The sequence below is a fragment of the Eschrichtius robustus genome, chromosome 10, assembly GCF_028021215.1.
Source record: "Eschrichtius robustus isolate mEscRob2 chromosome 10, mEscRob2.pri, whole genome shotgun sequence".
NCBI lineage: Eukaryota > Metazoa > Chordata > Mammalia > Artiodactyla > Eschrichtiidae > Eschrichtius > Eschrichtius robustus.
In genome coordinates, this window is record NC_090833.1 from 51,565 (window position 1) to 78,393 (window position 26,829).

General features: G+C 52.7%; 1 protein-coding gene across 2 annotated transcripts in view; it reads right to left on the reverse strand.

Annotated features, from left to right (window-relative positions):
* Positions 1-26,829, reverse strand: part of CACNA1B (calcium voltage-gated channel subunit alpha1 B) — a 187,085-nt gene that overhangs the window by 37,099 nt on the left and 123,157 nt on the right. For both annotated transcript variants that reach the window (XM_068553631.1, XM_068553632.1), the window contains exons 21-31: positions 19,932-20,058; positions 17,068-17,197; positions 16,773-16,832; positions 15,476-15,582; positions 10,946-11,042; positions 9,591-9,751; positions 8,102-8,239; positions 7,146-7,347; positions 6,775-6,939; positions 6,349-6,459; positions 5,905-5,988 (exon numbers count right to left, since the gene is read on the reverse strand). In XM_068553631.1, coding sequence (XP_068409732.1) covers positions 5,905-5,988; positions 6,349-6,459; positions 6,775-6,939; positions 7,146-7,347; positions 8,102-8,239; positions 9,591-9,751; positions 10,946-11,042; positions 15,476-15,582; positions 16,773-16,832; positions 17,068-17,197; positions 19,932-20,058 — 1,382 coding nt within the window. The remainder of the gene's footprint in view (positions 1-5,904; positions 5,989-6,348; positions 6,460-6,774; positions 6,940-7,145; positions 7,348-8,101; positions 8,240-9,590; positions 9,752-10,945; positions 11,043-15,475; positions 15,583-16,772; positions 16,833-17,067; positions 17,198-19,931; positions 20,059-26,829) is intronic.

Below are 26,829 nucleotides of genomic sequence, written 5' to 3' on the forward strand. Positions count from 1 at the left end.
CTGTGGGTGCCCTCCCAGCCGTCACCCCTCTGCCGACCCCCAGGGCTGTGTCCTTGCAGTTGGGAGCCCAGTGTCTGGATGCCTTTATCTGGGGCATAAAGACTCCTGTGCCCAAGGAGGTGGAGCGCCTGGCAGAAACCACACTGGGGAACTATTTCTTGGTGAGAAGAGGTGCACAGCAAAGGGACAGCGCCCGGGCAGTGCTGCAAGGCCAGCAGCCGGTGGAACAAATAACCTTGCTTTTTTGTTAAAATAGCAGCTTTCAGCTTTTTGCCTGGATTATTCAGATCACTGACTTTTCAAAACCATGAAACATCTCACATAAACAAAAGAATAGGTGCAAGTATATGTACACACACGTATTTTAAATGAAGGTAATAAAATATCCATATATTCATCACCCAGCTTAAAAAACAGAATGTCACCATCACTTTGGAAGCCCTTCCCGTCTCTCTCTTCCCCAGATGTAGTAACTAACCTTAATTCTTGTCAGTAATTGCTTTTCTTCACTGTTTTACCTCAAACTCTTAAAATGCGTTTACACTTGCCTGTCCTTAACTCTGTGACGGGATTAGACTGTACGCAGCCCTCTCGGGCTCAGGCAAACTTGTGCTCTGACTCTGAGCAAACCCCGATTTTCAGAAGCATCCTCTTGATAAGGGTGCCATTCACTGTGTCAGTAGACCACTTCTGCTGCTGCGAACAACGCTGCCATGAACATCAGTGTGAAAACGTCTCCAGGTTCCTTTGCCAGGCACCCTGGGCATCTGCACCTGGGAGGGTGCCGGAGCACACACGCCCGCCCCTCCAGAGAGGCCGCGCCGACCGACACCCTCGCCTACAGCCGGCAACCTCAGGGTTTCTGTTTGACGAACGCTGGGTGTGGAACGGCATCTCAGTGCCGTTTCACTGTGTATTTCGTCGATTACAGGTAAGGTTGAGTATCTTTCTGTGGCCATCTGTGTCTTCCGTTTCGCAAGATGCCCCACCGTACCTCCTGCTCCCGGAGGAGCCTGGCACGTTCTGGACACTGACCTCCACGGCGAGCCGGGAAGGCCTCCGCCCTCCAGCCTTGCTCACTACATGCTGGCCTCACGCTCTTCTCCCCCATGCATCTCATCCCGTCTCATCTTACAGGCTCACGATTCCTAGCCTTACGTCACTGGCCTGAGTCTCCTCCGGCTGCCCGCTGGACGACTCCTGGGAGGAGAGCAGGACTGAACTCTAACACGGACAAAGTGCAGCTGGACCGTCCTCAGCAATCCTGTCCCTCACAATTCCCTCCCTTTTCAGTGAATGACAATCCACTTCTCCAAGTGCTCAGACGACAATGTTTGATGCCATCCTTGCCTCATCTTTCACACCCACGTCCGACCCATCTGCAGCTCTGCCTTGTAATTACACCCAGAACTTGACCATGTCTGACCGCATCCCAGCTCCCAGCTCCTCTCCCGGCTCACAGCAGTAACGCTCGGCCGCACACACATACTCCAAGGCCCACTACCCAGCTGTCAGCACTCACATCTTTGTTTCTGAGAGCTTTCCCAGGCCAGGACACAATACCCAGGCCCTAACATTAATGAAGGGTGAACTGCTGAAAAAATAATTCTCTGGCCCCCTCTCCCCAGCAGCCTTCAACCCACGGCAGACAGCGGCTGCTGGGAGAGCCCCGGGGTAGTAACGGCAGCTGACTTGATAGCGCCTTTCCCGGGCTGCCTGCCTCTCCGCTCGCTTCCAGATGAACGACTTGCACCACATTCTTGTCTCAGGGTCTGTTTCTGGGGGAACCCGGCTAAGACAGCCCTGACTGGTCTCGCTGCCTCCGCCTGTGCCCTGCACAATGTTCTCAACAAAGCTGCCAGGGCTGTGGTCTTGAACGCCAGATCGTGTCACTCCTCCTCACAGAACCCTCCAAACCCTCCCATCTCACTCAAAAGAAAAGCCAAGGTTTACCGACTGCAAGGTGTTCACTGTGCAGCCACAGCGCCACCCTTCCTTCACCCCTGGGGGGGTCTCTGCACTCGCTGCCCCCCAGCTGTCACCTGCTCGGATTCCTTGCAAGCCCAGACTTCCTGACCTGGGGTCGCCGTCTCAGTGACACACAATCACGGCTCCCCAGTGTCTCACACCCCCTCTGCTTTGCCTTCTCCCTGGTCACTGTCTGACACCATGTGTCTTTCCCATTAGAATGAGCGGGGATTTTCATCTTTTGTCCCAGCACTTAGAATAGTGCTTAGCACATGATAGGCACTGCATAAATATTTTAACGTGTATAAATGAAGGAATGTGATACAAATATCCTTCCCCTGTTCATGGATTGGCCTTCCTCCTTTTGATACACAGAAACTTTATGTTATACAATTTTTTTCCAGTTATGGCTGGTGCTTTATATACATTTTGCTTAACAAATCACTACTTATCTCAAGGTCTTAAAAATAATCTCTTGTATTTTCTTCTAAGAGTTTTAAAGTTTTTGTCTCTTATATTTAAGTCTTTTCATCCATTTGCAGTATTTTTGTGAATGGTGCGAACCAAGATCCAATTCCTCTTTTTCCCTGTACTAATCATCAGTTACGCCCACAGACGGTCACACACCGAGTTTCCACACGCGAGTGGGTTTGATTCCAGGCTCTTGGGCTACTCCACACGGTCTAAACTGCTACAGCTTTGCAGGAAGTCGCCTCCCTGGCACAGCACCCCAGAAGCACCTTCTTACTATTAAGTATCTTGGCTATTTGGGAGCCTTTGCTCTTCCTTATAAATTTTAGAAGCAGCTTGTCAAATTCCAAAACAAAGAGACAAACAAACAAAAAGAAAAACAAAATCATTGGTGTTTTTATTGAAATTGCATTGAATCTACAGATCAATTGGGAGAAACTGTCATCTCTATGACACTGACACTACTTATTAAGTAACATAATGTATAACTCCATCTATTCAAGTCTTGTTTAGCATCTTCCAATAAAGTTTAGTAATTTTCCACAAAGAGGTCCTGCACGCGTACCTTGTTAGGTTTGTCAGGACTGCTGGCGCCATAATGAAACGCAGCAAACTTACTTGAGCAATCTCACATTTAATTTGTTTTAGATTATTCTGGATTTCATCCATAGACGGCTCGTCTTCATGGGCCGTGTGCCACCAGCCCAGCAACAACCCAGTGCACCGTGGAAGTGCTACATCCGGGGCCACACCTGGGCAAGCCTAGAGGGCACCGTCACACGACGGCTGGCCTGGCCCCCACACCGCTCGCCTCTGTGGCACCACTGTCTCTTCCTCAGCTCACCCCTCCCCAGCACATCACGGGATGGTCACTAAAAGTCGAGGAAAAACTCCAACCTGGTTATGGAGGGACTGGCTTAATATACTGGTGCAGGCCTCACCAGAGCCCCAGGCAGCGTCGGCCTGAAAGACAGTGGTGAGGCAGAGCTCTGGTGATGTGCCCAAGCCGCCACAGTGCGTGCGTGTGCGTGTGTGTGTGTGTGCGTGAAGTTGCTGGTGGTAAGGACCACAGGGTCCTAGGCAAAGACTACAGCTTGGTCAGGCCTCTGGAGGGAACAAGGTTTGTGGCAGAGGCCACCTCTGGATGTGGGAATGGGCACCATGCGCAGGTCCAGGCATCACATGTTAACGTCCACCCCGGACACCTACAGCCGTAGGGACACGAAAACCCCATGCGCCTCAGGCTGTGTGGACAACAGGTGCCAGCAAGCCTCCGTGCTCCCAGCCCCCGCTCACACGGCACACCCACAAAGGCAGTGACCGTGACGGCTGGGACGAAGGCTGTGCCCGGCAAGGCTGATCCAGCCACGGCCGCTACTGAGCACCAGCTCGTTGTGAGCAGAGACCACCTTTAGGCCTCTACAGGGAACCACGCCTGGAGCTGTCACTCAGCCACTTGGTGGTAAGTTGCCTACCTGAGAACCTTTCACCCGGAAACCACAGTGATTTGTCTCAACGGGGATCACTCATATCTTGGGTGCAGGCCTGCCTCTGCTGAGGCACTAGCGTCAGAGATTTACCAACAGGGGATGCCACATGCCATCAACTCAGAGCAAGCGGAGGGGGGGCAAAGGAGCAGGAGACCCAGGACCCACCGGCATGTCACACTCCACATCACTCAGGAGGTGTCGCTCTGATAAAATGCTGAGATGGCCTCTTACAGGCACAGAAAAGAGCTGGCCTGGTGGGGCACCTCAGGGGGTTTGGGGTGCTGCACTTCAAAATGAACTGACAGCCAACAGACATACTGGGTGCCCGACCTGTAAACCGCATGGATCCAGGAAGCAAGGGGCCAAAGCGGAGGTGGCCCCTGTCACCATGACTCCAGCAGCCCGCTGGGACTTTGTGTCACCATCCCCACAAATTCAGGCTAGGCGCATCTCGGGGTCCTGACTCAAACAGGCCAGAGACTACTTCCACTGTGCGACACAGGAAGGCCGTGGTGGCTCCTGCCGCTCTGGGTTCCCCAGAGTTTCCACGCTGGCCAGGGTGTGAAGGGCAGAGCTGCCCCTGCACAGGGGCAGGGAGGTCTGTCTGGAAATCAGCGGCCCCCGGGGCCTTTCTAGAGGTTCCTGGGACCAGTCTGAACTGTGCCTGGACCATCACAGCAGCCAGAGCCACACGGGGTATGGCAAGCAGGGCCCGGTCCACACAGCACAGAGGGCTGGGTCACCTGGCAAGACCAGCGACCAGAGCAGCAGAGGGCTGGCCACAGGTGAGGGGACGCCGGCGATGACGCAAATCCCCAGCACAGCAGCAGGTGCCCCGCTCCTCCTATCAACCCTCTCCTCCCAGAAGGCGTGACTAGCACCACCCTGAAGACAGCAACGGGACCCGACGTGAGGTGTGGGCAGAGCCAGGTTGAGCCAGGGCTGCGAGCAGATGCCCCCACCCTGCACGAGGCCCTTCACCCACAGCAGCGCAGGCGGCCAGAGCTTGCTTCGCCTGCCCTCGGGGCACTCGGGTGTCTGGCGATCGACGCCCCGGGCACAGCCTTTAGCCGAGGACTGGTGTGCACAGAGGTAAGAACTCTGCAGCTCTGAGGTGTGACCCGCCCTGTCTCCAGAGCCCCTGGGGGATGACCCGATTCACCGGCACCTCTGGTCCTTCTCTCCCCATCCACCTCCCCAAACCTCTCTCCACGGGTTCTGCCTCAGAACACGTCCTAAGACATAACTTTCACAAGAACCCTCACCTTGGTGTCTGTTCCTAGAGAATTCAACCTAAGAAAAATAAATGTGGTTTTTGCCATTTAATTCTAACCTAACGTGTTGTGCTTAAAGAATACCGCTTTATGACTCAGATTCTTTCAAATTTGTTGAGACAAGTTCATGTTCCAGCCCTCAGTCCGTTTTTAGATATAATCCATGTATTTTAGTAAGAATAAGAATCTCCAGCACGTGTACACACACACACACACACACACACACACACACACACACACACACACACACACACACACACACACACACACACACACACACACACCACGTATATGTAAAACAAACCTAATACTTTAAAATATTCTAAACTTACTGGTTTTAGTTTGTATCTTGTTGGCACCAGTTGTTAGATGCGTACGCATTAGATACCCACACGTTTAGAAGATCCTTATCTTCCTGGTCACTTGTTACCATGGAGCTCCCAGGTGATTCTCAGGCCACCAGCCTGGAAGACCTCCTGGGAACCAATTTCTTATCCAAGAAAAAGCATTTGCCGAGAGGACACCCACCCCCCAAACTCATCCCCACACTCGCCTCTGGAGAGGAGCTTCCATCTCCAGAGCTCGTGGGGAATTCTGCTCCGGAGGAGGAGCTAACACCATCAGGGCCTGGAGGCTCAGTGAGGGAACACCTCTGGAAGGAAACCACTCGGGGCCCTGCGGGGGCAGGAGATGCTACTTACCGCAATCTCTGTTACTAAAATATCAGTAATACTTCCCAACACAGTGACAAAGTCAAAGACGTTCCAGGCGTCTCTGAAATAGTTCTGGAGAGAAAGAAGGGCAGTTAGTGCTGGGGCCGGTGAGGGCTCTGCCGGACAAGGAGCTGCAGGAGACGGCCTCTAGTCAAGAAGGCGGCGAGTGGACAGACGCGCCGCCTCAGGTGGGAGAGCACAAGGTCTCGCATCCAGAGGGAAGGAGCCCGGCCCCACCCGCTTCCAGGAGCAGGGCGGGCGCAGAGGTGCGGGCAGACCCCGGCAGCCCCCTCCCTGGGGCCCCTCCGGGGTCACATGTGTTCTGGGGGTTCAGGGAATCCCCAGCTCCAAACGGTGGGCCCCCGAAGGTCCCCTGAAGAGGCGGAGCCAGAATGCAGACACCTGAAGGCCAGGAGGGGCCAAGGCACGTACCAGCACCCCGAAGGCGATGATCTTGAGCACGCACTCCATGGAGAACATGGACGTGAACACGATGTTCAGACACTTCAACATCAGCTCGTACTCGTAGGGCGCATCATAGAACTGCCCGGGGAAGAGGTACCGTTGGCCCCAGGCCTGGCTGCCCTGCGACACCCCACGGGGCCCACGACGACCTCCTGTCACACATGCCTGCTGCACGGGGACCCCCTCCCGGTTCCCCTTGTCTCCCAGAACCTTCTCACGATCTCAGCCCGCGGACGACTTGGGGCCCAGGGTTGCGCAGGCACCCTGAGCTGACCAGCACTCGGGGCGACGCCCACTCCCGCGCGTACCCCAGGAGGAGGCCCACCCTCCGCCAGGCTGGAGTCGGGCTCCCGCCCCACGGGCGCCGGGACCCACCACGCGGGCCCCGCGCACCTTCATCATCAGCACCACAGTGTTCAGGGCTATCATAGCCATGATGAAGTACTCGAAGGGCGGCGAGACCACGAACGTCCACGTCTTGTACTGGAACGACTGCTTGTTCTGGGGCATGTACCGCGTCAGGGGTTTGGCGCTGATGGCGAAGTCGATGCAAGCCCTCTGCATAGGAAGGAAGCAGCAGGGGGAGCTTGGACCCTGCGGAGCCCCTGCACACCCCCCGCCCTCGTCCAGAAGGCCTCCTCCGGGCAGCCCTCCCTGCCCTGTGCTGGCCAGTGGTTCCCACGCAGAAGGGGCGCCCAGGGCCCCTGCCTACACTGCCCACTGGAGAGCCCGCAAGGAGATGGAGTGGGAGGGGAGGCGCCTACCTCGTTCTTCTCCAGGCTGCATTCAGACATGACCTTGTCCCCCTGCTCCTGGAAGGTGATGATGATCAAGGCCACAAAGATGTTGACGAAAAAGAAGGGGAAGACCACGAAGTAGACCACGTAGAAGATGGACAGCTCCATGCGGTACCCAGGGCTCGGGCCCTGCTCCTCATACGTGGCGTCCACCGAGTGTTTCAGCACCCTGGGCCAAGAACCAACGCCAGGCATCAGGGGAGCCCAGGAGGACACGGCCCCGGGAAAGACGAGGCCCATGTCACAGCTGAGGCTTCTGCGGCTGAGCCCGGAGACGGTGCCATGTGCGGCCAGGCCTGCTCCTCAGGATGGCGTGGCTGCCGGCGGGGCCTGTCCCACCAGTAGGGCTTATACTCGGGGCTACTGGGGGGACCTCCTAGAGGATGCCTCAGTGTGCCTGAGGTCCTATCCCCCGGAGGAGAGGTGGGAGAGGTCCAGCAGTCCTGCGCTGCCCGGCTCTCTCCCACCTCACGCCAGGTAACCTGCCCACACCCAGCTTCACCTGTTGCCAGAAAGCCTTGGGCTGAGCGAGCAGGTTATCCTGGCAGAGCATCGATCCTACCTTCTGAAGGGTGGTCTTCTCAGCCCCAAAGGAAGCCCCTGCCATCCAGTGTGGCACTGAACACATGCACCCCTTGGGCTCCCCTTAACTGCGGCCAGAGGCCAGCACAGGGAGACGCCAAAGGGCCCATCTTCCCCCCGGCCTCCAGCCACTAAACAAGGATTTTCAGGAGGTCACAATGCTGTGCTCTTGGCTTAATCCCCTCCTGCTCCCCAGGCTGCCCGCTCTTGAAGGGCAGGGCCATGGCTCACCCGGTAAGTACAAGAGCCTGGCGGGTATTTGCTTAGTGACGGACGCAGAGCCTGAGCTCCCCACTCTGGCTGCCCCTCTGCTCTAGCCTGACCAGCCAGGGGGCACTCACATGGGCCACCCTTCCCCCGTGGACACCGTGAACAGCGTCAGCAGGGCCCAGAGCACGTTGTCGTAGTGGAAGTCGTATTTCTTCCACTGCCGCGGCTGAGCTTCCACCTCCTCCTTCTCATAATCCAAATACTGGCCCCTGGGGGTGGGAGCACAGAGGAAGTCAGAGGTTAAAGACAAAGGATCCAGATAAACCCCTGTGTCTGCGGTCAACTGAATTTTGAAAAGGGTCACCCATTCAGTGGAGAAGGAACAGTCTTTTCAACAGATGGTGCTGAAACCACTGGGTATCTATAGGTAAGAAAATGACTGTGGGCCCCACCTCACTCCATGTATACAAATTAGCTCAAAATGGATCAAAGACCTAAATGTAAGAGCTAACACTATAAGACTCTGAGAAGAAAACACACGGGGCCTCAGAAAAGAACAGATAAATTGGACTTCATCAAAATTGAAAGCTTTTTTTGTGTGCTTCAAAGGACATCATCAACCCACAGAATGGGACAAAATATTGAAAATCATCTATCTGATAAGGGACTTGTATCAGGGCTATATTAAGAACAATTACAATCGGTTATAAAAAGGATGAACAACCTAATTTTAAAAAATGGGTAAAAGATCTGAATAGACATTTTTGCAAAGAAGACATACAAATGGTCAATATGCACATGAAAAGAGGCTCCACATCGTGAATCATCAGGGAAATGCAAATCAAACCGCAATGAGATACCACTTTATACCCACTAGCACGGCTATAATTACATTTTTAAAAAGGAAAATAACAAGTATTGGCAAGGATGTGGAGAAATCGGAACTCCCAGACACTGCTGGTGGGAATACAAAATGGTTCAGCCACTTTGGAAAACAGTCTGGCAGCTCCTGAAACTGATAAAGAGAATCACCATGTGACCCAGCAATCTCACTTCTACGTTTATACTCGAGAGAAATGAAAACACCTATCCACAGAAAAAGTTGTACACATGTTCAAAGCAGCAGTAACCACAACAGCCAAAATGTGGAAACAACCAAAATGTCCACCAACAGGTGAATGAAATGGATCAGTACGGTGAGGTGTAACTTCAGAAGGAATAACGTCTGACCATTAAAGGGGACGAAGCACTGCACGCGCCACAGCAGGAGGCACCGCCACAGCACTAGTGGTAGAAGCGGGGCACACAAGACCCCAGATCACATGATTCCGTTTACGTGCAGTGTCCAGGACGGCATCCACACGGCACCACCCTCCCCCTCACTCCTCCCTGAGGGCTCCTCTCCTGTCTGCTTTGCTGGGGCCCAAGGCCTCAGGGGCACGGGGAAGTGGCTCCAACCCCGGGGCGGCCCTCTGACATTCGGGCCCAGCCAGGATCTCGCGGGCTGACAGCGCGCCCGGCAGTGGCCACGCTGAGCTCCCTGGGTGTGTGGGCAGGAAGGGCCTGTCCTGCCCAGGAGGTGTGGCGCTGGGGACAGCAGGGCCGCCCTGCCCAGTTTACCTGCAGTCCCGCTCCAGCTCCTTGGACTCGTCAGTGCAGTAGAAAAACTTCCCCTTGAAGAGCTGCACCGCAATGACCGCAAATATGAACATGAAGAGCATGTAGACAATCAGGATGTTGAGGACGTTCTTCAGGGAGTTCACCACACAGTCAAACACCGCCTGGGGGAGGGTGGAGCCATGAGGGGCGGGGCCCAGGCCCGTGGCCCCGCAAGGGTCTGGACCGGGCCCGCTGCCGTGTGTGGGAGCTGCCTGCGCCGTCCTCCTCTAGAAGGGTGACCCTGGACTGGATGCGGCGGGCAGGAGGGGCTGGAGAAGGCAGCGCAGGCGGGGGGGCCAGATGCCGAGGGGGACCTGCCGCTGGGGCCGGGGTTAGGCCACTCTGCCGGGCCATGAGCTGACGTGGAGGGGAGGGGCGGGGCCGGGCCGAGGACCATGCCTGGCCCTTGCCCATCGGTGGGAAGTGGGATGCGGGAGCGGTGACGCAGAGGCCAGCTCAGGACAGGGATGTGGGGCATGTCCACGAACCAGAGGTGACTCCCGTCTGTTACCACTGCCCGGGCCTCCTCTCAGGGGCTCTCACTGTCCTCCAGTGAACCTTTCCCTGCCGCCCTGGCCCTGGTTCCTGCTGGCTCTGCACAATGGCAGATCCACAACCATCTCCCGAGACCCCACCTGGCACACTCCAGACACAAGCAGCTGCCTTGGCAGCGCAGACCCTGCCCATCCACCCCTGGAGCCGCCCCTTCACACACGGCTCTAAGCAAACTGCCTGCCGTAATCCCACATCGCTTAGTGTCTCCACAGCCCGCGTGTCCAAGCTGCCCCTAACACTACTGCACACGGTCTTGGAGGGTTGAGTGAGTTTAGTACAAGCTCAGCAACAATTAGATTGTAGCACAATTCTAAAGCCACACCCACGCTTCAGGAAACCCCTGCCCTCCCCGCACCTCCCTGTGAGCCCACCTCTCTCCGCAGCCCTTCCCCCTGCACTACAGCTGCTGATGAAACCCGCTGTCCCATCGGGCGCCCCTGGGTTGAGGAAGAGGAGCCTTACAGGACACTGCGGAGAATGAGCCCCCGTGGGGAGGGTCGCAGAGCTGAGAGCCCGTCCCACGCACGCGACACAGGGCCTCCCGAGTGTGGGGCCTCCCCTCAGCTCCGCTCATCCCCACCCCACGCAGCAAGCTGCAGGGGACCAGGCCAGTTACACATGTGCACCCCACAACACACACCTACATGTACACGTGTGCACATGCAGGCACACACACGCACAATCTACATGTGCACGTGTGCCCACACGCACACATGAGCACACACACCGCCCCCCCGCAAGGCCCCACTCCAGACTCGCACCTTGAGCTTGGGCAGCCGCTTGATGGTCTTGAGCGGCCGCAGCACACGCAGGACCCTCAGGGACTTGATGGTGTTGATGTCTTTCCCTTTGGAGCCTCTAGAAGGGAGAAGCCACCCATGTAGACAGGCAGGGTGCACACCTGTGCCCAGAGGACCCGGGGACAGGGCAGCCTCGGCCCTGCAGGCACCACAAGCCAGTGCATCTACCCCTACGGGCTGCCTGCCAAGGCCTCCTCAGAGTGGACAAGGGCCGGGGCCAGGTCAGCAGCACCTGGTGTCCAAGGAGAGCTGAGCTTCTGGATGGGAAGAGCCCCTCCCCACCGGGCCATGTCGTTCAGCACTCCCACCCACCCCGACACCAGCTTCCTCCAGACACCATGCTGAGACCCCCAGTGGGAATAAAGCGGGGAGGCCGCGCCAGGACTGCAGCCCCAGCCGGGGCTGGGCTTTGACTGAAAAGGTATTGCAGGTCAAATCTGATGGCCATGTCCTTGGTTTGGTTTCCTGGCTTTGAAGGCTCTTGAGAGTTCAGTCTGAGACTCCTTAGGAAAATTTGTAACAAAGCAGCCTTAAAAAGAACTTAAATGATCAGTCACTCTTCTCGCTGCACTTATACAAATAATCAGGCCAAGTTTAATACAAACAAATTAGTTTTACTGTGATTATCTTTGGTAAAAAAGTGGGGGTATTGTAGAGAGAAAAAAATATGTTTGTCCCTTTAGAGATATTAGATTCTAATCCTAATAATTATCTTTAAGGTTTTGTTATATACCTGTAAACTAGGCTGGACACTGAATTCTTCCAGTTGCCTCAAATATCTGGCTATGACTTACCAAACTAATGTTTCCAATTTTCTCCCACCTCTCTGATTTGAAATCAATCAGAACAACGATTGCCCTGAAATCTCCCTGGAAGGGACTGCACCAGGTCCTTCTCACTACCCAGATGGCAGTAAACTTCAGGGACTTGAACCTTGGATAAACATTTCGCAGCTGAAGAAGCCCCAGCATTCCCTTCTCTGGTCTGATCCCCTACACTGGTCTCTCAAGCCCTGGAGCAGAGAGGGGCAGCGGGCCACAGAGGGCCCCTGGCAGAGCCTCCTGCAGGCCAAGCCCCTGCTGGTTTCAGCAGGCTCCATGCTGGACAGCTCCCAGGTCCCCAGCGCGGTGAAGCTGGGGCCGCCTCAGCCCTGCTGCCCTGCCTGGGTACTCTGCACGGCCAGGCTGGCTGAGGCGAGGACCAGCTCCCTCCGTGCTGCCCCCACTCACCTCACCTCACCTGCCACCCACATGTCACAGAGAAAATCCATTTCCGAGCCTCCCTCAGGGATGAGGCCACCTCCCCGCCTGCCTTTCCCCTCCCCCTCCCTCTGTGGGAACCCAGAGCCTCAGTCATCCTTCAAAACAAAACCAAAAACCCCCATCTCTTCGTGTACAAATGCTGGAGACCTCCGAATCGAATTGAGAGGAAGAAAAGTAGCTGACGTGGACGTAGACTGCTTCGGCCCAAGATGACAGATCATGACTTTACACTTCAATTGTGAAACTCTCCTTTTCCTGTCCATTACTCCCGCGCTGGCACGGAAAGATCACACCCTCATCTTTATCTCCCAGACCATTACTAACGGGGTTAGCTTTTCAGACTGCTGGATTCGTCACCAAAGATTCCGACCTATCCCGACTATCTAGATCAGACTTGTCTCCACTCACTAGGAGACCCCACCAGCAGCACCCATCTTTGCAAGGCATTTAGGAAGGCTCTTTATTTCAGGCGAGGAGATTCTACTCCCACATACACTAAAAACCTGACTGACCCCTGGCTTAAATGGGTAAACATAGCAAACGCTGTGAATAAATCCATCACTTGGTTTCAAGTAAATACGCACAAGGAGTTAGGTTAGGAGTAAATATGCACAAGGTATGATCAGAAACCTCTCCTTAACTCTTGAAGACATTGCAGATTCCCCTGCAAATATCCTTAGACTCTCTGGCCAAAGTTGGTCCTAATAATAGGACGGCCCTTGGTTATCTTCAACTGAGCAAGGAGTTGTCTATGCTGTGGCCAACACTACCTACAGTACCTGGATTGACACTTCCGGGGAAGGTGAAAATCAGTTTCATAAGATCACTGAGCCAGCTACTTGGCTCAAATGTGTGACTTCTTCATGGGGTTTTTCTTTGATTGGTTTGGGTCTTGGGGACCATGGCTCCGAAGTACACTTCAAACATTAGGAATTATCCTGCTTATAATGCCCCTGATGTGTTCGTGTTTGTCGTATTCTCTCAAAAACTTTAAATACACGTCTGTAGCTGATAACCACTAAGTAAACGGTCTCCATTCTGACTGGAATGTCAGAAAAGAAGCAAAGAAAATGACCAACATAAGGATTATGAACCTGGAACTGTGATCCGTGAATGTCATAGGCATTAAGCAAACACATCATGATCTATGGATACCACATCAAAGATCAAAGCTGCAAAAACTACACAGCAGGAGCTAAGAGTGGTGCTAATGCCTGTGAATAAAAAATATTGCCTGCCGTATCAGTAAACAAAGGATGTTGCAGCCATCAAGCCATCACATTCCAGCCACCGGATGGTGAGCCCTGAGGGAGCTCAGGATGCAGGCAGGATGCCCCCCCCCCATCCAGCTGTCAGCTACCCCCCTTCCCACGGGGCACCTCAGGAGACTCAGGGTAAGAAGCACAGGATACTGGCCCAGACAGCTGAGGTACACATCAAAGGAATGATTCAATGAGCCCAGACTCTTGCATGTCCCATATAAAGAAAAGCACTAAATCCCTTACCTTGAGATGCCTGGTTTTCTTTAGTTAACAGTAATCTCTTGACATTACGACTACCTGGGCTCTGTTGCGAAAACTCCTGTACATCCCGCCACCCCCCCACCCCCGCCTCTTTGGGGCCGCCTTCAGAGTTGTCTGAGACGCTGCGTCCCGGGCTTAAGTCCTCAGTTTTGTCCGCCAAATAAAACGTAACTCTCAACTTCTAGGTTGTGAATGTTTTTTTAGTCGACACACCTAAAATTTTGATCACATCTCTCAGTTGGGCTGACAGTTTGATCAGAAGGGGAGAATTGTTAAAAAAAAAAAAAAAAAAAAAAAAGAGGAGGGGGAGAAGGAGGGAGAGGAGAAAGAGGAAAAGGAAGAAAAAGGAGAAGAAGGAAAAATAAAAAGAAACAACAGGTCCAGAGTGGAGCCACTCGCCCCCAGGACAGCGAACCAGGACTGAATTGCAGTTTCAGCCTTTCCCAGGAATGGAATTTCTGGACCTCCCTGGTCAGCACCAGTGAGGTAACCTTGCCTGAAACAATCCTTTCTTTTCTTTTGTTAATAACCTTGCCTGGCTCCCTTTCTATAAAGGCCTTCAATTTTGTACAGCTTCCATCGCGTACAGCCTTTCTACTTACTAGACGGGATACTGCCTGTTTCATGAATCACTGAATAAACCCAATTAGACCTTCAGATTTACTCAGTTGAATTTTGTTTTATGACAATAGAGGGTCGGAGATGCTGGGCATTTCAGGGAGGCGTTGTGGAAAGGAAAGAGCAAAAAAAAGCCCTGTTTCCAGAGGAGACACGTGGGAAAGTGCCTCAGAGAGCCAACATCCTGGCAGCCACGGTCACGCAGCTCCCACCCAGAGCGGGCACTGCCCTCCGGGCCCAGGCGCCCAGCCTCCAGCACTCAGTCAGCATTCCCTGCTCACCAAAGGGGGGGCCACGCCCAGCTCCAGCCCCCAACCCGGCCCCCAGAGGTGAGGCGGGGACGTGTGGCCCTGGGGACGTGGCTCCGGGCAGCATGCAGCCCAGAGGGTGGAGGGGAATGAGCGGAGGTGAGGCGTGGTGATGAAACGGCCCACGAGGGGTCGCGGCGCGCTGTGATGTGGGGACAGAGGGAAGGCATTACCCCATGAAGCTCCTACCGAGAGGCCAGCAACAGGAGACAAAGAGAAGAGAGTCAGTGAGGAGGCCTCCCCGTGGGCTCAGAGGTGACCCCGTCCCTCCGTATCCGCGTCCATCGAGGGTCTTACTTATCTCTGGATCTCCCCCCACCATCTGCCCCAGATCTCCCCCCTGCTGCACCCGAGCACCCAACGCCTGCCTCACGCCCGCCACCGCGTAGGGTCTGAGGGAGCCAATCCAGGCCCAGCCACAACAGGGCTGAGCGCCGCTCACCAGGGAGCCACAGAAAATGGCAGAGACCCCCAGCTGCGCCCGCCCACGCTGGCTGACCAAGCAGGGCAGCCGCGTCAGGGCACGAAAAGTTTCCTGAAGGACCCGAGAGGCAGACACCACAAGCAGAGGCCTGCCTATCCAATTTCAGAACCATGGGGTGTGTCAGGGACAAACGAGCCTTGAGGTCCTCCCAGCCCCACAGCCCAGCCCCAGGCACAGAGGGACCGACGACAGACCGCCATGGAGGCCACCGGGCCCCTTCCTCCTTCACCCCCCACACTCATCACGGCTCTGGGGACTGCAGTCCAGCAAGAGTCAGAGCAGACCTGGGTACTTACGAGAAGGCAAACGCCACCAGGGCCCCACTGACCACAATGAAGTCCAGAATATTCCAGAGGTCCCGGAAGTACGCACCAGGGTGCAGCAGCAGTCCCAAATCGATCATCTTTAGGGGAACAACACACTTTAATGAGCAGAATATTTCAGAAAAGAAAGGCAGAGCCAGAGCCCAGAGACGTGGTTACGGGAAGGGTGCCTCTTCACGTCACGTCCCATCAGGGGAGGGGACACAGCCCTGATCATGCCTATCGTGAAAGGGGACACGGCTCAGGTCACATCCTGTCAGGGAAGGGGTCACGGCTCAGGTCAAGTCCTGTCAGGGGAGGGGTCACGGCTCAGGTCACGCCCTGTCAGGGGAGCGGACACAGCTCAGGTAATGGCCTCTTAGAGCCTCAACGGGTGTTTGGATCTCCATGCCTTTGACCCCTCGACCCTGCATGGTCATGACTGGCCGAGATCCTGCCCGGCCCCCAGCTCCTGTGGAGCCTGAGTGAGTCTCTCCTCCATCGCTGGGCTGCAGGCACACGCTGCCCGGAGCACGCCGCCTGCCAGACCCTCAGAGTGCCAGCCCCGTGCGGCGAGAGGAAGAGCTGCTGGATTCTGCACCTCCTGCAGCGGCACCTTAATGTCTCTGGGCCTCCGTGTCCTCGTTCATAAAATGAAATGGTAACACCTCCCCCAGGAATTTGGGAGAGAATTGAAGCGAGTGCTTGTGTACACAGACGCCACCCTGAGTCAGCACGTGGGCACCCCCCACCCCCACCAGCTGCGCTGCCTGCGCACCTGTGTGGAAAGCACAGGCCACCTGGCAACACCTAGAGAAGGAACAAAGGTCACAACAACACGGTCATTCTCCATCTAGGATCAAACACTAGTGAGTCCTCTACACCCACCTGCCGTGATCTTTGGCCCTTGAGGCCACCGCCCTGTCCCTGCTCTCCTTCCTCCAGCCGAGGTCCCGGCCTCCCCCTCTCCTGAGACCACCCTGCATGGGCTGGGCTCACACCGCACAGTAAGGGAAGCCTGTCCCCTCAGCGAGAAGGGTCTCCATGAGCAGGTAGTGGGGACCAGGGCCAGCGCTTGCGAGCTCTCCGAAGGCTGACGTGATGCTGTGGCGAATCCTTAACAAACGTGGCCTTGTGTCTCCACAAGACACAACCTCTACCTGCGGGCTCATGTGCCCTCATGTCACCACACGTGTGTGCACGCCCCGGGCACACTTGCCACGTGCCTTCATCTCAGTCACGAGGGGGATGAGCAAAGCCCTGTGGTCACCAGGGCAACCACACATCTCACCTTTATCACCATCTCAAAGGTGAAGACGCCTGTGAAGATGTAGTCCATGTACTTCAGCACCTGGAACCAAAAGGAAAGGCTTTTCTCAAAGGCGAGGCCAGAAGCTCGAGCGGGGGCAGGAGCCTGAACAGACCACCCGTCGGCCTGGGGCCTGTGGGCAGGGTCTGGGGAGGGGAGGGGAGGCCAGCGTCCCTGTGGGAGCGCACCCCTGCAGCGGCAGCCCTCCCTCCCGTCCCGGGCACGTCCCCACTCTTCTGTGTCCCCAGAGCCTCCACAGCCCAGTGGCAGCACTCACGTTGTTCCTGGGCGAGTCTGTCTGCACGGGATCCTCAGCGGCCAGGGCAATGCTGCTCAGGGCGATGACTACGAGAATGACCATCTCGAAGTACCGCATGGTCACGATGTAATGGCAGAAGCGGCGGAGCCTGGAAGGCAAAGCACGGGTCACCGAAGGCCCACGGAGGGCTGGGCTGGCCCCTCCCCGTAGAAAGGGCTGAGTTCTGGGAAGTGTCCCTGTGGTCGGGAGAGAGCGGCCAGGTGACTGGTGGGGACCAGATTCCTGGGAGGGTAGGTGGCGGAAAGGCTGCAGAAACCCTGGGCAGGGCCAGCCCGCCACGGCTTGCAGGCCAAGTTGGTCTGGCCCGTTCGCTACATAAAGTTCCACTGGGGCCCAGCCAGGCCTGCTCGTCTACCTGCTGTGGGGCTGCCGTGCCCTGGACGGGCTTCCGGCTCTGCTGTGGCGGGGGAAGAGGCCGAGCACCAACAGTCCCGTGGAGAGCAGGCGCCTCTCGAGCCCCAGTGCTGGGCGCGGTGCCCCCGTCGGAGCCGCCAGAGCTGCGTGTGTGCCCCTGCCCGCCTCCACTCACCACTATTCTGCTCTGTTCAGGCACATGCTGGGCTGGGACACCGTGGCGAACAAGACACCAGTAAACGTAAAGCAACAGGAGATGCTCAGGTGTTGACACACACTACGACTCAGCAGGAGACAGTGACCAGGAGGCCAGCAAAGGCCCCACAGGGGGAGAGTGAAGCCGGTCCTGGGGGACGAGCGCACGAGGCAGACGTCGCTCCTGCCACCTCGAGGGACGTGCTCACGGGGGCCCCCCTCCTGCCTCTGCTGGCCCAACCGCTGCCCCCCAGCCCGTCCAACCTGCTCCTCTCGCCAACGCAGAGTGTTCCCAAGGACACCCACGTCTCTCTGTCCCTGGAAGGGACTGGACTTTATGCCTGTTTCCTCCTCATCCCGACCACCGGTGTCCAGCTCCAGCCCGCACACTCCCCGGAGCTGCCCTTCCCAGGCCCCCGAGAGACCTGCTGGCACTTCTCCCTCCTAACTGAGACGCTTTTCCTTCCACTTCCACGACGCTCCATCTCGGGCCCTCTTCCATCCCAGCCCCCTTCCTTCTGATCAACAGCTGCCGGTCCCTCTTGTGGCTGAGTTTCCACCCTCGCTCAGACCCCCAAGTCCCCCGGCCATGTGCCACCTGCCAGCTGCCCCGGGCTCCACAGGGTCTGTGCTCACCACCCCCCAGCCTGGCCGGGCCCACAGCCATCAAGCAGAAACCCTGGCTGTCATCCTTCACATCTCCATCCCCTTCCACATCTAATTTGCCATCAAATCCTGCAGATTCTGCCTCCAAAATTTCTCCCCAAGCATTTCACTCCCAAACCTCTCCACTCTGACTCTCCTCATCAAATCACCACCTGAAAACCGCGGCCACCTACTAAACGGTCTCCCTGTCTCGTCTCCAGTCTTCCCACCAAAGGGCTCTGCTGAAGTGCAGTCTAACCAAGTCACCACTCACCCCCAACTGTTTACAACCTCTCAAGCTTCTTAGGGCTCTCGGTGTCACTTCTACTTCTCCACAGAACACACAACAGCGCTGTCTACCTCTGCGCTTTTCCATCCAACTGTTGTTGGCTATTCTGAGCCTGATGTCTTTCACTTCTGGACCACTCTAAGTTCTCTCCGCCCTCCAAGAATACTGGTTCCTCCCTCTTCATCTTAACTCTTTACCCTTCAGGTTTCACCTGAGATCTCTCACCTCCTCCAGGAAGGCTCCCCTGACTCTCCCCACCTGCTCCAAGACACCAGACCTCCCTGCTTTACCGTCCACGTTGTACTCATTTGACGGACACCACCCGGTCGGTGCTGGAGGCCGAGGCCTTATCCGTCTCTACCGCCATCTTACTCCAAGCCCCTAGCAGAGCAAGCTCCCCACAGACGTATGCTGAAAGGAGGAACGTGGGGAGGATGGACGACGGGGACTGGTGGAAAGACTGCTGGATGCCCAGGGCAGAAGGGCTGGCTGGACACGTGGGTAAAGGACGGAGCACAAGCTCCTCAGACCCTGCTGCGCTGCCCCCCTGGGTGGTGTGGTTCCGCCTTTGCTCTACCTGCATCTCTGCCTGGTGGGCTCCCACGACCCCCGCCACGTCTCGGTTCCAATCCCACTTCATGTCAGCAGCCCCCACCGTCCACATCTCCAGTCCCCGCTTTGTGCTTCCTCTTAGCCCTTCCCTCCATGAACCATCTCATGTCCCCTCCCTAACGTCCTGTCTGCCGTCTGCCTCTCCACTCGCTTGTAAGCTTAAGAACGGACGGGGCCCTTGTCCGTTCTGCTCATGACCGCGTATTCCCAGCACCTAGAACGCTGCCTGGTACATGAATATTGGTTGAGCTAATGAAGGCAGGTGGACTGATGAGTGGATGAGACTCATGGTGGCGTAAACAGAGGGGAGAAAACGTGGACAGACACATGGGTGACTGTGACGCACCACCTGATGGAAGGTGGGCGGAGGGCAGCACATATGCACGATGGACGTAAACTGGGTGTGTGTGTGCAGAGGTGAACTAAGGCTGCAGTGTGGGTTAAGAACAAGGCCCTGGGACCAACCGTCTGGGTTCAAATCCCAGCTCCGCCACCGAGATGGACGGGCTGTGTGTCTGGACACCGGCCTTCCCTGTGGCTTCGTGTCTTCATCTGCAAAGTGAGGTGACAGTAGTGTGTGCTTTGTGGGATGCTGTGGTGATCAATCAGGATATTAACACACGTAAAGGGGCAGGTCGCGTCTAGCACACGCTGGTGGCGTGTACACGTGGATCATGGGCCACGGACAAGAGGACGGCACAGGGCACGGGCTGGTGACAAGACTCACAGGTTGGTGGGGCTTAAGCAGAACATGGAGCTGTAAGGCACGATGGGCCGGGGGCCGCTCCTCATCACATCATCAGCTTCCACCTCCTTCTTCCCTTCTGCTTGGCCTTCCAGGTCCACGTTACCACCTGCAAGGACACGAGGCCACCAAGTCAGGGGTGTGGCTCATAAACCCACATCACGTAGGTCTCGCCCCGGGGCGACAGGCACTCTCCCAGCTCCAACCCCACAGGTCTTCGTGGACCCACCCGGGGAAGGGCGTGCGGCTAAGAACACAGCTTCGCATGAGACCCCTCTGATCACCGTCAGGCCGCCACTGAGGCGAACAGTGGCAGGGCCGTGCCGGCGCTGAGGATCTGGGCCGTCTGCCGCAGAGATCCCGAGACCCTTCCTCACCTCTCCCTTCACCAGGGTCGCTGGGGGAGCAGCGCCAAGCCTGGCGGGCGTCCCTGGCTGTGGACTTCTCTGCTTCCCTAGGGGCCACAAATCTAGATGTTCTAAGAACACCAAAGCCGCCTTCAGCCCCAGAGACCAAGGCCAGTAGGTTCCCCCACCCCAGTTCAGGGCTCACCCCTCGAGAGAACGCATCCTGGGCTGCCTGGTGAGAGCCCCCGCGGTCGCTGCAGGGGTTGGGGGCAGGGCCAACAGGGCAGCGAGGAGAGGGGCCGGCCTGGCCTGAAGCCGCTCTCCTGAACCTGCTGGTCAGGCCTGACCCGCGCACAGGGCCTGCAGAGGACACTGGCCCAGGGCGGACGCGGGCACTGCCGTCGCCCACACACCCGCTTGGCCCTTGTCCCTCGCTCTTCATCCCCCCCCCTTCCCTAAGGCCCATCCTCTGCGCTATCAGCACCCCCTCCTCCACTCGGCACCCACAAATCAAAGTCCCCAGGTTAACATGGCTGTGACCACTGTTTTTAAGTAGATTTTACTGTTCTGCATAGTACGTTTCTCACAACAGTGTTTCATTTTTAACTATCCTAATGTACGTTTCCATTCCTGCGGGTAACAGTTCCTGAGACCCCAGGGACGCCAGGGAGGACAGTGCAGTGACTTGGAGCCAATGCCCACTGTCCACCTCACTTTTACTTCCTGGAAGAAGCATAAAGGCAGAAATGAGGGAGGTTCCCTCCAGCATGTGTGAAGACGAAGGCTCTAAGCTTCTCCCCTGGCTGCTGGCCACTCTGAAGTCCTGCAGGGAACAGCCGGGCCAGAGAAAACAGCCTTGACCTGACCGTGAAACCAGCCTGAGCCACAGCAGCTACGATGCTTCCTAGACTGTCAGCTGCCACCACCTGGCACCATTCAATTCCCGGCTGAAGGCATAAACTATAGCATCTTCTAAGAAAGCAACTGGGCAAACTTATTTAAAGTAAAAAATTCTGTCTATTGATTTAATTTGTACAAAATTATCTCCTAAGGAAATCAAGCATGCACACAAACATCTGTATTCACAAAGGTGTTTTTTATATAAGTTCTTTTACAATAACAAAATCTATGAAAAGTACAACCATAGGAGATCGACTAAGTGTGCAATACTTACAGGAAGCATCATACTATGAATACTAAAAATGCATACAGGGCTTCCCTGGTGGTGCAGTGGTTGAGAATTTGCCTGCTAATGCAGGGGACACGGGTTTGAGCCCTGGTCTGGGAAGATCCCACATGCCGCGGAGCAACTAGGCCCGTGTGCCACAACTACTGAGCCTGCGCGTCTGGAGCCTGTGCTCCGCAACAAGCGAGGCCACGATAGTGAGAGGCCCGCGCACCGCAATGAAGAGTGGCCCCTGCTTGCCGCAACTAGAGGAAGCCCTTGCACAGAAACGAAGACCCAACACAGCCAAATAAATAAATAAAAATAAATAAATAAATAATAATTTTTAAAAAATGCATACAAATAGTTTAAATGACTTATCATAAGCTTTAAAGAAGAAGCTTATGATAAGGTAAGTTAAAAAAAAAAAAAAAAAAAAAAAAGACAGGCTACACACTTGTATATCCCAGATGGGCTCAACTATGAAAAATAACATATACAGGGAGAGAAATAACACCAAAATAACAGTAACTGTGGTGATCTCCGAAAGCTTTCTGATAATAATCTTAATTCTCTTCACTATACTTTTAACACTAAAATTTTTTTTTCTGTGATGAGCATGTGTAACTTTTAAATTAAGAAACATTTATTATTTTAAAACCACAGCTTTTCAGACTCTTCCACAATAACAATTAAGCAAACCCAAGGACAAGTAAACTGGGAAAAAGGAACCAATATACACTGAATGAAGAATTTTTCTGCTCAAAAGAAGTGGAACAAAGATGCCAGAGCCTGGATGGAAATATTTCTCCTGAAATAGATTTACTACCACAACAACAGCCGAAATCATCAATTAGGTCAAAACAGACCAGGAATAGAGGGAGAGGATCAAAACGAGAACTACAACAGACTAAGAAAATATCCTGTTGGAAGCTGTTTAAAAATAAAAATAAAAAAAGACTAGACAGTAACAAAAATTAATTCATTGAAACAGAAGACAATCAAGCCAGATGGCCAGATATGGGGGAGGGGGGTGGATAAAGAAAGGAACAGAACTTCACTGAAAACAACATATGCCGGCCTGGTCCAGGTGCTTTATTCTCACAGCGGCACTTACTGGCACGTATTACTACCTCCAGTTTGCAGATTAAGAAACTGAGGCTGAACGGAGGAATTACACTGTGGGGACATTACCGACCAAAGCTGGGGTGAGGCACCACATTGAACTGCTCCCTCCAGGGGACTGAAGGGAGAGCAGGCGGGCGGTGCGCGGGGCTTCCAGGGAAGCACAGCTGAGTCCTCGGACAAGAACGGCCCTCATCTGGCCCACAGAATCCCCACCGGCCAAGGCAGTCATTTCCAACTTGAAGAGAACTTAAACCTGATGTCCCAAGGCATCCACCATGTACAAAGAATTTCTCTCCTATAGCTAGGTACCATCCTTGGGAGAACTGAAAAAGCAACCAAACAATTCTTTTTCTGTAGGGCTTGATTATCAAACAAAGCCCACTTCAGAAAGGGTGGATTACGGTCAGTCATATATGAACCCAAAACAAAAAACATCAGCAAACATACAAGGACCAGAAAACAAACATCACCCCCATACAAGGTGGGTGAAAGACAGCAGAAACAAGTAATATATATATATAACCCCCAATGGACTTCAGATATAAGTACCTTTAGATGAGGACTATAAAAGAACTAAACATAAATATGTAAAGAAATAAAAAAAAAATAAGTCTTTAAAAAATGAACAAGCAATAGAAGTCTATAAAATTGACCCAGCATTTCCATGGCCTATGACAGAGAGGCTTAAAAAGGACTCACCCTCCTACTAAAAACAACCATAAAAGCTGAAAAAAAATACATAACTGTTTAAAGGCACAGGGAACCAGCTGACACGGACAGAACCTGAGAAGCTACAATCCTTGGGAGAAAGGAGGCACGAGGCGACCCCTGTGCACATGGGGCCATTTTCCCATTTTTAGAAGCAGAAAGCAACACGCCTACTGGGAGGAGGAGCAAAAGACTGGAGCTTGAGGATGACACAGTGTCTGGGAATGAGGGGCAAAATCCCAGAGAGGAGAGAAGGGCATAGAAGTGAGTCCCTCTGTCGGTCCCGATTAATTCCCCTCCAGTCACTGCTGCACAAGTGCAAGGCAAGGCTGGTCTCTGCCAGAAGCAAAGGGCCTCGAGGAGGACGCGGGGCTGAAGACTTGATACTGGGTGCAAATGCAAACAGAGATTTAACTTCGCTATCATTTTGCACTCGGATTGTTCTTGTTTTTGTTAGTGTTCTGGTTAAAGAGTTGCATATCTTGAATAATTTGCTCTTAACCATACTTTTTCTACAAGGCCTATTATTTTCAATGCATCGCATTTTCAGAAATGCATACATAATGTTATAGCAGGAAGGTCTGTACTTCAGGAAGATAGAAAATGATATTAAAGGAAGGTCTGCAATGTAAGAAATTGGTAAATCTATCAGTAAATAAACACAGTCTCTATAAAGTTGTTAGGAAGGAAGAAGCTTTTCCTCTACATTCCTACGTTCTTCTGACTGGTCTAAGAATTAAACTGACATGAGATTAACAGGAGAAAATCAAATTTAACTTCGTACATACTGGAACCACACATACGTGAAAGGTTCAGACAGAAGGGTAAAATGAGGTATATACACCACCTTAAGCTAAGGAATGGGATAGGAGCCTGGGGCTTCCAAGGACAGGAGCGTCATTCATAGGACAATATAAAAAAGGGCAGGTTTTTGGTAATTAGATGCTTGCCCTGCCAAACAGATGGGGGCCACTTAGGTAACACTTATCTCTGGTAATAACTCTTTCCTGGGAAAAATCCCCAATTTAAATTTTTCTAGGTAGTTAAGGGAGGGGCAGTTGCTTCTCTTGAACCCACAGGGACTCGACTGCCCTTAGCTCAAAATAATCCTCACGCAAAAGTGACACATTCTGGGGAGGGTTCATCCTGAACGCCTACAAAGTCAGAACAATAGTAATATCTATTTTGTGGGGGAGAAAAGGACTAAAATGCTGGATGCTAACAAGGAAGTTGGGGGAAATGTGATCGCAGCTGCTGTTCTAAGGTCTTAGAACTTAATAAAATAACTATAGATTTTGTTATGCATGCATGATAGAATTATAAGGATAACCACTTTAAAAAAAAACAAAAATAATTCATAGTTTATAAACTAATATAGAGGGGAAAATGTGACACGAAAGCAAATAAACAACCAATTATTCAATACTAAAAAGGAAGGAAAGGAGGAAAAAAATAGGAAAAATGGAACAAATGTCACAAGTCCAAGTAAACTAATAACCACAATACATACAAGCAGACGGAACCTGGTTACTGACTGACACAGATCACCCAGATGGAATTTTTTAAAATACCGTTATACATATAACTGTTAGTTTCCAAGAGACAAGCCTAAAATCGAGGCCACATCAAGGCTGGAAGTCAAAAGATGGGAAAAGATACACTTGGCAAATGTTCATTAAAAAAACAAAATAAAACAAAACTCAGGTATATATTCACATCAGAAAATTACAATATAAGAAAAAATCATTATTAGAGTTAAAGCGGGTCAGCAGAAGATGACAAAAAGTTCAGCTCCACTAAGACACAGCAATTTTAAATATACATAAAGTGGCTTAAAACATAGAAAGCAAACACATATATTTTAACATAAGCTTTTTTTTGAAAAAAAGAATAAATAAAAGAAAAAGCCTAACAAAAGAGAATCAGAAACACATAGTTACTATTTTAGAAACATACACAATAGTACTTGGTCATCTGTTAGAATGTTTCCTATACTGAACTGCATGTTTCAAACTATTCAAAATAACTGCATTAAATATAGAAACTTAAAAAAAAACATACACACACACACATACACACACACACACACAAAGCAAGAGCTGACAGATCTACAGAAAGAGATTTCAATGCACCTCTCTTAATTATCGATGGGTCAGTGTGGCAAAATATTAGTGAATATATAGAATATTCAGCAACACAACTAACAAACTTGATTTAGCAGACAAATGTAAGAAGCCAAGTGTTCCCCAAATTAGAGAAAACATAGTCCTCTTAAGCATACATAAAACATTTACAAAAGCTGACCATATGCTAAGCCATAAAGCAGTCGTAAATCTCTCGTCTCAAAGAAGACCCTCATGCCGGTCATGTCCTCTAATCACAGTACAATTAAGTTGCAATTTAAGGCAATAATCAGAAACCAAAAGATTAATTAAGATTTAAATTTTACAATTGGAAATTGAAAAACAGACGTTAAGTAGTTCATGGGTCAAAAATTATATATCATAGGCAGTATAAATGTGTCTACATAGAAAACAGCAGAAAAATTATTTAGAGTAAGAGAGTCTGTTTGGCAACTCTGGCTGGACACAAAACTGAAGGACAAAAATTGCTTGCATTTCTACATGGTAGGGGCAAAAAATTTTTAAATACAATTTTTTTAAACAATACTATTTAAAAAACAGAATAAGTAAAAAGACAAAAGAAGGAGTTTGGGGCAGTGAAACTACTCTGTATGATACTATAATGACACAGGTCATTATACATTTGTCCAAACCCTTAAAAGGTACAGCAGCAAGAGTGAGCCCTACTGTAAACCTTGGACTTTGGGCGACAACGGCGGTTCATGGAGGCTCACTGACCGTAACAAATGTACCACTGGGTGGGGGAGGCTGACGGTGCAGGGGCAGGGAGTGTACAGCAAGTCTCTGTGCTTTCCATTTAATTTTACTTTGAAACTAAAACTGCTCTAAAAAAAAAAAAAGACAAAAATACAAATTTTTCAGGGTAACAGAAAAGAGATACAAATATAAAATCTAAGTAGTTAGGTAAAAATCCTATAATCTTACATTTGAATTACAAATGCCAAAAGAATACATGGTATATTCTTCTTTTTTAAAAAGAAAAAAAAAAGTCCTAAAAAGCCTGAAAGCAGTAAAAATCTAGTAGCAATGACCATATTGGTAAATAATACCATTTCTCACCAAAGGAACCACAGCCTCTCAGATCAGGTTCTACAGAAACAGACCATGAGATAAGGGTCCATGTGCAAGTGGCTGACTAAGGACGGACTCCCAGAAGGAACTGGAAGGGAGCAAGAAGGCAGACCAGGGCAGAGAAGGGGGCCAAAAGAGGGGGCGGCTTCAGATAAAGTCCTGCGACAGCGTCAGCTGCTCCTTCCGGGGACCCTGGGGTCTGACCCAAGCCTCAGAGTTGTCAGACCTGAAGCCAGAGGGCTGGGCTTTCACCTCCAGCACTCCTGTGCCTGGTGAGGGCCACCTGGGGGCGTCAACCCTCAGGGACTTCCACCTTC